Below are 9442 nucleotides of genomic sequence, written 5' to 3' on the forward strand. Positions count from 1 at the left end.
GCGGTGGCTCGGTTTGGATCCCCGGATCCGAGCTGCCCAGGGCCCCCTCCCACTGCTCGTCCCATGCTATTGAGGGGAAGGGATCATTAGGACATGCCCACATGGAGTGCGACACGGTGGCTAGAGCACCGCACGAAGGGCAGTTGGGGGAGGGAAATGGGGTGTGGTGAATATGGTGCAGAACTGCATGACATGAAAGAGTGTCGGTCTGCAAGAGCCGCCACGCGCGTCCCTGGGAGTTATTAGGGAGTTTTAGAATAGGGGGCCCTTGCGTTTGGGGCCCCCAAGAAGTTAGGGGAACCCAAACGCAACACGCTTGCCCGCGACCAGTTTTAGTATAGCGTTTTCCCCGGCCGCTTTGCGTGTTTCACTCGCAGCGCTGTTGCGGCAAACGAGCAAAGCTTTCGGAAGGCGTAAATTACAAAATTTTCAAATACTTTAGTGGGTGTACTATATTTTGCCTTCAATGCAACTAATAATGCAGCAAGTATAGTTAAAATATTTTTTTTCTTTTCAAAATATTGGAGCGTCAGCATAATGAAGTCAATACAATCCAATGTCAGTACTGCGGCTAGTTACTTCGACTGGGCTACAGTGTACTCATTTCTGTGCGCCACTTCTCACAGTTGTCTTTTCTCTTGTGTTTTCTTTTCTTTTCTCTGTACATAACTTTCAACGGTGTGCATAATTTCACCGTTTGTTTTAGCTTTTTTTCTTATTCAGTGTTGTTTGTAGTGTTCCTGATCGTTGTAGTGTTGTGCTCCTGTAGTGCTCCTCATCGTTGAACGATGCCTAAGTTGAGGCCAACCCGTGCCAGCGTCCTTTGTGACCAGCTTTTGTATTTAGATTTGAGTTGGGCGGACTTGGAAGACCTTTTTCTCGGCTACCGGGAGCCAAAGCCACGCCAGTACAAATCGAGCGGCGGCCTGCTGGACGTCAACAGCTTCGATGAAGAGGAGTTCCGGAGGATGTTCCGCTTCGAGAAGCAGCACCTCGACTTGCTCAAGGGGGAACTGAGAGTGCCGGATGTAATCCGAAGCAGCCAAGGTGTGAAAGTTTCGGGCCAGGAGGCACTCCTGATGGGTCTGCGGCGACTGGCATACCCCAACAGGTGGTGGGACTTAGAGCCGATGTTCGGTCGTCATTCGTCGTCCATGTCCAGTGTGGTGAACCATCTGTTCAACCACGTCGAGACCACGTTCGGCCACCTGTTGGGAGACCTCAACTCCCATCAGTGGCTTACCGTGGACGACCTCCCGGAGTTGGCCGAGGTTAGTACATGCTTGCTTACGTTACTCTTCAGCGTGGTGTATTGCACTCGCCAAGTTATGAAATACAGAAGGTACTGACTACAGTGACGGGGCCCATCGCTTTAAAATCTGCGCTACAGTGACGGGGCCCCGTCACTTTAAAAGAATCACTACAGTGACGGGGCCCTCTCAATATAACAAAATCAAAACCAGCCGATTAGCCGCCGCTTCTCGTTCTGTGATTTTGTGTTGTGGTTCTGCCGCTGACTACGGACGTTGCAGTCTGTGGTTCGATTCTCGCACCGTGGTATTTTTTTTGTGTGTGTGTGTGCGTGCGTGCGTGCGTGCGTGTGTGTGTGTGTGTGTGTGTGTGTGTGTGTGTGTGTGTGTGTTGGGGGGGGGGGGGGGCTGGCTGCGTGGTTAGCGTTTTGTAACAGCAAAACCATTCACACGGTTAGAGCAGTCGGTCTTGGTTTTTTACTGAAGCGGCCGAACCGCTCCCGCTCACTGGAGCCAAGGCCGACGTAGCCATCGCCAGTTACGCCCGATCTCCTGTAATTATTACCAGTGATTAATAATTAACAGTGATTCTGGCTAGTCAGTGAGCGGTAGCGGTTTGGCCGGTTGGGTAAAAAATCAAGAGAGACTGCTCTCAAAGCGAGTTGTGTTTCCTCTGGATGGAAATTTAGTGACAGCTGCCGTTCCTTCTGGACGGAACGCTAGACACAGCCTTTCCATAAACAAGCGCCAGGCAGCGCATGCGCCAGGCAGCTCGTGCGAACGACTGACTGGCAAAACACGTGTAGTGCATGAACAGATGAGGGGGCCCGTTACTGTAGTGCAGATTTTAAAGCGACGGGCCTCGTCACTGTAGTCAGTACCAACACAGAAACCCGGGGTCCGTCCGGCATGACACTTCTTTAAATAAGGGAGCCGAGGATCACATTCCTGCCAATTACATTCCGTGCACTGCATTGTAGTCTATGCTATGACACTTCAAAAAGGTGGCTCATAGCAAGCAGCGATGCAGTGAGGTCCACCTTTTGAAAGCTTTCTTCAATTTCAGAACAATAAAGACTACATTAAGACAAGTCAAATAGGGAACATGTATGAACAGAGCAATTGCTCCTTTTTAGTGCTAAAGAACTACTATGAGATCCTCCTGTGTTAAGCAGCCGACCTGGCATTTTTTTTTCTTTTTGTGCGTGCTAGTACGGTTACAAGCTTTCCTCGCATTGTGTGTTTAATTAAGACTTTCTTCACTGCAGGCTGTGCACAACAGAGGAGCTGCATTGACAAACTGCTGGGGCTTTGTGGATGGCACTGCAAGGCCCATCTGCCGGCCATCCGTGGAGCAGAGGATCTACTTCTCGGGGCACAAAAGGGTCCATGCAGTCAAGTACCAGGCCATCATGTGTGCTAATGGCATAGTGTGCGAACTGGATGGGCCTTACCCAGGGCACAGGCATGATGCTGGTGAGTGTAGCTATTGTCGTCGGGTGTAGACCACAATAGCTGCGAAGGCAAAGGACACTTGTAGTGCTTGGTAAAGGGCACTTGTGGTATCGGGGCATGAGCACAAAGTTTAACCTTTGTAGACAATAATGCGATTTTCAGCTACTAAGAAATATGAACACATTGCCATGTTTTCGACCAGCTCATTCTACAGCCATCTTTGCGTAATCTGAAGCAGAGACCTTTAACCAGCCAGCAACCGAGCAAAGCTCCGAATTCAGTGTCTCGAGGACAGCATGCCCCGAAGGTGAGATGTGTAAAGTGACCGTATTGTCCAAGAATGAAAGTAACGAAGAGAACCTTACAAAGACAAATCTTTCATTTGTCCCAATTTCTTATTTTAAATGAAAAAGACACGAGTGGCGGCTTGCGGGCACGCTGGCTGCCAGTGACTGCGAACCAGCTGCCTATGGCTTGTTACAGGCCGTCCATACTTTCGGCCAAAAGCAGGACCAACCGCTTTCTCGAAGCAGGGGGCTGGGAGAGCACCCTACGTTGCTATTTTTCACGAGAATCTTCTACAGCTTTGAATTTGACGCCTTTGGCGCTGTTATGTCAATGGCAAGGTAAAGAAAATACTAATTAGCCGATGTTTCGACACGCACGGTTAAAAAAATTCAATGCCCTTCTACTATATGAAGGATGGCCAGTGGAGCTGTGGGGCATAATGTTAGTCATCTCGTGGCTCATTGTCATATAATTTATTTCGCGATAGTTCCGGTAAAGCAACATTTACAGCCATTTCCTGTAACCCAACTCCCTCCGTGGATGGCCATGTATTGCCAGCAGACGGCATTTACTTTTCGTTTTACAACTTCACTACTGACTCAATAACACCAAATTTGGAGCCGTTTTCTGTAATCATACTAACCTGAGGCGGGCAACAAAGCAGCACGAGAACATACTAGCCGTGCTGGGGTTGTTCCTGCTCCCCACCACGGTTCTCGGTCGGCCCGCAATAGACTTCTCTCATGTGAAGAAGTCACACAGCATCACTGTTTCTGCCGCCGTCGCTATCCACCTTGACCACACATCCCTCCCCAACGCTTAGGAGCGCCTATGGCGATCCCTCCAGACTAATTCCTGCACCAGTTGTACCTTCCCACACAGACCAATTCCTGCGCCAGTCGTACCTTCCCTCACAAGGTCCATTCCTCTCAGTTCCCTTCCCCTAACTTTCTCTGTGACTGCCTTGACGCCTTCTCTCACACCATGTGGCCTGTCCTCGCAAGTCTCACGCCGCCGCCCCCCCTCCACCACCTAGCCATCTGCGGCAGTGAGCAGTGGTAGGACTTGTTGGGCCACTCGGAAGCGGGGGTGCAGCTACCTGTGGTTGACCGAGCCGCCGCCCTAGCCACTGCAGCCACGTGTTCCTAAGCCAACTTGCTCGTAAAATAAAGGGATTTCTCTCTCTCACCTTCACAAATAGGTAACCATGCTTCCCGGCGAAACACTCAGTGTGGGAAAGCCAGCCTACAAAAACCAAGATTATACCGATCTTTTGAAAGTCGGCTTCACCTCTACGCGCAAATGCACTGTTAGCAGACTCACTTTAGGGAAAACATAAGCCGTCTTCTGATGAAAAATATGAAGGCCGTTGGACCACTTTTATGATTTTGTTTTATCCTCACTGGGATGTTTTTTTTTTTTTTTGGGGGGGGGGGTAGAAAAACTTGCCTCAGAAGGAGCGTGATGCGACGTTACACCCGACTGCCGTAAAGCCCAGACGTACAGCAGCTCCGCTGTTAAAAACTCCTTGCCCGACTCTGTAGCAGAGCGATAGTTGTTTCAATTAGGGCAGTATTTCTGAGGGTGCGTGAACAGAAATGGACAACGTCCCAAGTCTTAATGGTTCTGGATAACTTTGCTTCGGATATTTAGGTACGGCCACATGATAAAGCTTAACACTGCGTTCTCATAACTAATCTTAGGGGCTTTATTTTCCTAATTTATTATGTGTAGTTTTAGGGGTTCGGTATATATTTCTTTTGTTTTTGTCATTTTTGATGATTATTTTTTCACACCGCCACAAGTTCGTGACATCCCAATGAGGTTTATGTACACTCACATCACCTACAAGCAGAGGCCAGCTTTTGTAGGTGCCCTTGCTTGTCACCGTCCGCCTTCCTTGCGTATCGCAATCTTTGCCGCCTGTATGAGTCCCATCTCTATGACATCGTCTTGTGTGGGTGGTGCTTCAGCGGCTTAGCATGCGGTCTTATAAATGATTTACGACCCAATCATTCAATATAAAGGGACTTGAGCGCACCACTTTGAAGCCAGTTTTGGGTGATAGCTTCACATGCCTTGGCTGCAAATGTGGAGGAGGGTGTAGTGCAACTCCTTTATGCACGTGTGGTGCTGTTTTAGCTCCTTTCTCCTCCAGAATCAGTTGGAAGCACACAATGCGCAAGTGTTCTCTGCCCTTTTGGGGGCCCGTTTGATATGTTTGCCCCTTCGAGTGGGTGTGGATGTGAATGACTGCGTACTGCCGTTCCATGTCCCTGGAACGTGCTAGCTTCTTGCGTAGCCGACAGTCGAGTAGCTGCTCTTATGAGGTCATGCAATAGGAGCTTCATCATGCAGCCAATAGATTTGCATTGAGGACCAAATTATTGTTTGGCACTTTTTGCCCTTAGTTGGCCTTGCGCCATTAAACTCCAAACATCATCATCATTGAGGACCAAATTGCCACTCACAAAATTTAGACTATCCAATTTATAGACCATTGGCAGCATTCTTTCCCTCCAAATTGCAATGAGATTTCATCTTTTTTACAGCGAAGCTGAATATATCTCGGATTCCCCATTTTAGGGGTGCGGAAAAATCGGCGGCAGAAATTTTCATGGAGGGAGTTTGGTTACTGAAAAGGGCTGTCATTTCTGTTTTATCAAAACTATACAAAAATGTATGAAAATCAGCTGCTCCGACAATTCTTAGATCGAGCATGTGTCCCAGGTTTTCAGCAGCAGTCGGTGTTCCGTGAATGTGTGGGGAACCGTAACGAGGAACTGCCTTGGCCCCCTAATTAGGCTTCCACGCCTTTTCAACCCACCCACATCCTGCCAAGTCATCGAGAATGAGCTCATCCCCAAATGCCGTGAACGGGCCCTTCAAAGAGGGGTGCTACATCTCACAACAAGATCGAAGCCCCTTCCGCACTTTCAAAGCTGTTTAGCGGTTACTGGAAGAGCGCGATGTCCGGCTGTACGAGTAGCCTCTGAATGGGGCCGACTTGCACCCCATAGAGAGCATTTTTGGGGAAACGAAATAAATTTTCTACCTCACCACGACGACCGCCGACTATTTGTGGCTGGCTGTAAAGGCGGAATGGGAAGTCAGGGCATGGTGAGGTACGCCTCATAGGTACGCCTCATTTCCCCGCAGAATTCATGACACCATTAGGGTGGAAGGTGCTTTGTAGCATGTAAATTACTTTCACGTAAATTATTAAAGTAAACCATTTTCGTGTGATTTTTGTTTCAAAACATGCAAATTATTTTCATGTATTGAAAATTTAAATTAATCGTTCAGTCAAGAACCTACAGTTTACTATAGTTGGGTGTGGTATCGCCTCACACTCCTTCCGGAGCAGGTTTTCCTGCCACGGAAAAAACCAGTTCCCAGTATAGACAAATAGATAAACCTTATAAAAATAAAAAAAGGTACTAGGACATCCATATTTTAGGGAGGCTTTTATTGCCCCTGCAGAAATGCCTTCTAGCAACGCATCTGTCCTAAAGGTGAAGCCAACTAACGAAAAATCAGTGTAAGCTTGGTTTTTGTAAGCTGGCTTTTCCACATTGCCTGTTCCGCAGTGAAGCATGGCCATTTACGGATATAGTATGATTACAGAATTTTCATTTTTAGCATAGCAATACCGTGTTTGCAAGGTGCGCCCCACTATAGCGCAGTGAGGCCTTTGGAAGACCGTTACGCCCAATATGGCATGCCAGCAGAGCGGTAATTAAACATATCAGATAGGGCGGCAAGTGCAGTGCGAACGCACTTTTAGACCGGCGCTCCTTGGTTCCCGTCGGCACCCATACGCGGTGCAGCAATGCAGTTTGGCCACCGCTTGCGTGCTCCGTTTACTTCTGCGCAATCCTGTACATGCATGGTTGTCTGAGCAGCCTTGCTTGTGCGACTGAACAAAGTTGTTTTCCAGAAGGGAGTTGAGTGCACTAACACGCTATCTCATTGTCTGCATTTTTCGCAGGTATGCTGAGGGAAAGTGGGCTGTACGAAAAGCTGCAACGGCTGGTGCCAGGGACAACATACACGATATATGGCGACCCTGCGTACCCGTTGCGGCCACTGCTGATGCGGCCATATGCAGGCTCATCCCTGAGCCCACAGCAGCAGAACTTTAACAGCACCATGAGCACCGTGCGCCAGGCAGTTGAATGGGGTTTTGGGAAGACAGTAAATCTGTTTGCCTTCCTTGACTTCAAAAAAAATCAAAAACTTCTGCTACAGAATGTGCCACAAATGTACTGGGTGGCTACAATTCTCACGAATTGCCACACGTGTATCTATGGCAGCCAAGTAGGCATGTTCTTCGGCCTGCGGCCACCATCATTGCATGAATATTTGCACTAACCTACCGTGCTGCATGTTTAGACATCCAGAGTAGTATGACACGGCACTCTAGCCATGCCTGCAGCGATCAGCTAGAGTGTCATTGGATGACACTCTAGACACTGTGTATATTTTTTCCGTGCAGGCTGCGAGTAGATGTGTACTCTTGAGCAGATGTGTGTTGTTGTATGCCCTTAGATAAGGTGGTGGTGCTGATTGCTATTTGATTTTTAATGTATAAATGCAATATTCATGCATGCGCGGCCTGCACTACAATTTGTATTTATAATTTTGCGTGACTTGTACATTAAGTGGCGCAGACCCCGTCAAGTTGCTTTTGTTGGCTTTTTGTCGCTGTAAACATCTGTCCATGAGCACCACAGCTTGGCCCCTGGCGTTGGGTGATTGTGTTTACCATGTCTCCCTATTCTAAGTAAGTATCGTTGGACATGCATACACATTGTAGTGTGTGAGGTGAACCGAAAGACAGTCAGTTTCTTGGAGCAAAAGAACACGCAAAAGTGGCGAAAGTGTTTTGCGTTGTCTCTAATTACAGGGTGCAGACCAAGTTGATGCCTTATTTGTGGACGATCCCTGGTTTGCAGCTACCTGAGCCCAGTTGCGCAGAGGTGGGGTTAGCAATGGGGCACAATGTATGCCAGAAGTATTGGTCATGTTGAAGGTGGGACGTTGTTTGTGCAGACACTCTTCTGGGGCCCAGCTTGAGGAGGAGGTGGTGGTTTGAGACACCAGTTGGGAACCAGATTTAGGCGCCTTCTTTCTGTCTGTTTGCTGTTTACATCTGCTCCTTTTCGGTCGATGTGCGCGCTCCACGGTGCTTGAAGGTCCACCCCCCCGAAGTAAAATAGTTGCGCCCACTTTTGGAATGCAAGGCTTTTTGTCCGTGCTCTTGACATCTGTATGTTTGTGTATGTCAAACTTATTGATTGATTGAAGAGTGCAACGGATTGACAGATGCTATTGTCAAGGAACCCGTTTCCTTTAAATTTAACTGTTTGTTTTTTCTTGTTTCTTCTTTTTTTCATAGTTTGTTTTCTGCCACCGATACGTTTTGGATATCAGATTAACTTTTAACCATTTTTTTTCACGTTGTCAATTCCTTTTGTTGTTTGCTGCTACCTGTATGTTTTCGTAATTAATAAACTGTTACCATGAATTGCATTTTCATTGCCATTGGTGCTTTTGATTGTCCCCACCCCCCTCCCCTCAAGGCCAGCAGCACTTAAAATCTGATCTCTTAAAAACCATAGACTGCAAGATACAGAAATGACAGCCACAGTATGGGTGTGCTCGTCCAATTGGCCATTATAAATTGGAAATTGTAAAACCGGAATTGAGAAGAGTGCAACCGTTATGGCTAGTACGTGAGCAGTGGCTGGAGATGTTCTGAAGGCAACTACAATTCTCATAACAGGCATTGCCATGGATTGGCTGTTATACCCAACTTTTTCCATTTGCTGGGCTTGCAGTAGTGACAAAGCAGCTGACTGTACATTTACGTTTTTGCTGTTTGCATTGTCTTTTGAATTTTCCCTGGTTAATGCCTTGGCGCTGCAGGGTAAACTAAGAACACCTATTCAAGCGGCCTGTAAAATGGCTTTTAGAGGGTGCTGCAAGAGCCGGTGCAGGCTCAACGTTCACAATATACGAAAAACGTGCATGCCCATTACGCCCCTTGCTCATGTGCCCATTGGCACGTGCATCTCTGAGCCCGCAGCAGCATCGGCACTGCATGCCAAAAAGTGAGGCCTCTTTTTAACAGCGAAGCTGTTTACCAAATCGTTTGACTTCCGCATCCACAGTTAAAAGAATAAAAAAATGCCCAGCGCTCGTGTGTGTGCCACGCGGCAACTACCCAGCGTCCCCGGCACACATTTGTCAAGCCAAACATACGACATTGTTGACCAAGATTAGATGGAAAAAAAAAAAAAAACAGTGTATGCACACACTGTCTAGTGATCATCACTTCCAAAAAAGTGAAGGAAGCTCATGCGTATAGTGATGATGGAGTAAAGACCGTTGCAGCAGCAGCGAAGAAGTAAATTGGCTACGATAGTGGACTTAAATTGTTGTGG

At 47.7% G+C, this 9442-nt stretch overlaps 1 protein-coding gene across 1 annotated transcript; it reads left to right on the plus strand.

Moving 5' to 3' along the window:
* Nucleotides 1-518: 518 nt before the first annotated feature.
* LOC144175200 (uncharacterized) lies at nucleotides 519-8344 on the plus strand. Its single transcript, XM_077704305.1, has 3 exons — nucleotides 519-1271; nucleotides 2519-2726; nucleotides 6985-8344. The coding sequence occupies exons 1-3, from the start codon at nucleotides 789-791 to the stop codon at nucleotides 7365-7367; spliced, it is 1074 nt and encodes a 357-aa protein (XP_077560431.1). The 5' UTR covers nucleotides 519-788; the 3' UTR covers nucleotides 7368-8344.
* The last annotated feature ends 1098 nt before the right edge of the window (nucleotides 8345-9442 follow it).

This window comes from Haemaphysalis longicornis, unplaced genomic scaffold, assembly GCF_048455015.1.
Source record: "Haemaphysalis longicornis isolate Haplotype H1 unplaced genomic scaffold, Haemaphysalis longicornis Haplotype H1 scaffold_1, whole genome shotgun sequence".
Taxonomy (NCBI): domain Eukaryota; kingdom Metazoa; phylum Arthropoda; class Arachnida; order Ixodida; family Ixodidae; genus Haemaphysalis; species Haemaphysalis longicornis.